Source organism: Austrofundulus limnaeus, unplaced genomic scaffold, assembly GCF_001266775.1.
Source record: "Austrofundulus limnaeus strain Quisiro unplaced genomic scaffold, Austrofundulus_limnaeus-1.0 Scaffold1605, whole genome shotgun sequence".
Classification (NCBI taxonomy): domain Eukaryota; kingdom Metazoa; phylum Chordata; class Actinopteri; order Cyprinodontiformes; family Rivulidae; genus Austrofundulus; species Austrofundulus limnaeus.
The window spans coordinates 22,544-24,177 of NW_013954007.1; the positions used below are offsets into that span (position 1 = coordinate 22,544).

The 1,634-nt window shown below is 44.1% G+C and overlaps 1 protein-coding gene across 1 annotated transcript in view; it reads right to left on the reverse strand.

Annotated features, from left to right (window-relative positions):
- The window catches only part of cops2 (COP9 signalosome subunit 2), a 17,874-nt gene extending 16,411 nt beyond the window's left edge, over nucleotides 1-1,463 (reverse strand). The window contains exons 1-4 of the mRNA XM_014033031.1: nucleotides 1,319-1,463; nucleotides 803-916; nucleotides 650-727; nucleotides 438-563 (exon numbers count right to left, since the gene is read on the reverse strand). Of these exons, the coding sequence (XP_013888485.1) occupies nucleotides 438-563; nucleotides 650-727; nucleotides 803-916; nucleotides 1,319-1,372 (372 nt within the window). The 5' untranslated portion in view covers nucleotides 1,373-1,463. The remainder of the gene's footprint in view (nucleotides 1-437; nucleotides 564-649; nucleotides 728-802; nucleotides 917-1,318) is intronic.
- Between the last annotated feature and the right edge of the window lie 171 nt (nucleotides 1,464-1,634).

The following is a 1,634-nucleotide window of genomic DNA, read 5'->3' on the forward strand; positions in this document are numbered from 1 at the left end:
TTATTGCAGTGATTAATTTGACCTGTATGTAGAAAATGTTACATTTACATCACATCATGGATCAGTCAGCAGCAGCATCTGATCAATGTGTGATTGTGTCTGTTTTTGTCACTTTTACAGTGGATTGCATCAACTCTGTTACATCCAGAAGTGAAACATAAATCTGTGGATCTGTGTTTGATTACTCTGCCTGGCTTTCTCAAGGACCAGGATGTGACACAAAAATCTGAATTATGGAACTGAAAGTGAAAGTAGTCAAACTGAATTTTTAATAAACCAAAATACAGTTTCAAAGAAAATTAATTCAGATACAAAACTTTAAATTCAGTTTCAGATTCTGCACATTCAGACTGACTTCCTGCTGGTCCAACATGGATCCCAGAGGTTTAAAGCGAGCTGCAGGGACACAGAGAGGGTCTCCTGGTTTTAATCCGTACCTGTTTGGAGGTAGATATGTAGTCCAGAATAGAGTTGATGGACTTTTCAGAGTAGTTCCTGGTGACAGCACTTCGGATGTAAGTGAGGAGCTGCTTGTACCGGTTCATCATCTCTGGGAAGTTGGTCTGCAGGGTTGAAAAACAAAACAAAACCTCTGCTGTAAGAAGATACATCTTTAATTAGATAGAGACTGTCTCGTTACAAAACTTACCAATTTAAAGTTTATCTTAATCATCTGTTTGAGAGCTTTAAAGCCCCATTCACCTTTCTCTCCCTCCAGCTCCAACACCTGGACAGAAGAAACATCAGTAAACACCTGAAGCCCTCAGGCAGCACAGCCTGCCGTCATGGACCACAGCGCCACCTTCTGGAAGCTGCTGAGTGCTGCTTTGGGATCGTCCTCCTTCAGGGCTTTGGAGTTGTAGTACTGGTTCTCCAGGTCCACGTTGGGCTCCGAGTTACTGTCCTCTGAGTACTCCTTAGTTTGCAAACACGACAGCATTACAATCTACACCACACAACTGATTTCAGAAGAAAAACTCAGCAGGCTAACGCAAAGGAGATGGCAGGAGGCATGCTAACCTGCAGGAACATGACAGGAGCTAATGTTTAGCTAGCTAACATCCCGTCCTTTCATACTGTTTTAAATCTTATAAAAGCAGGTAAAACAGCCTCCACACAGGTCTGATTTACTGATGCGTCTCGGCTGAACTATAGCTAATAGCAAGCTAGAAAGCTAACAATATGTATCCACTGACAACCTGTTAGCTAGCTGTTAGCATTAGCTAAAGTAGCCTGGGCTGTCGGCACTCCGCTGTTAGCGTTCAGCGGACTAATCAGTGAAATGTACAAACATATAAATCTCCTTTGCTCTAAATACCAGGTCGTAATCTTCCTCATCGTCGCACATGAAATCATCCTCCATGTCAGACATCTTCACGGGTTGTTTTGTCCTTTTCCAGGGACAACCAGCAGTTCCGGCCTCCGGTTTGTTTGGCAGCGGAGAAACGGTGAGTCGCTGCGGGGAGGAGCAGAGCCATGTTTCCGTCCATAGATGGCGCCATTTGACCTGTTTCTTCTTCTACTGTTTCTGCTGCAGTCTGACACAAACATCCATCCATCCATCCATCATCCATCCATCCATCCATCCATCCATCCATCCATCCATCCATCCATCCTTCCATCCATCCATCATC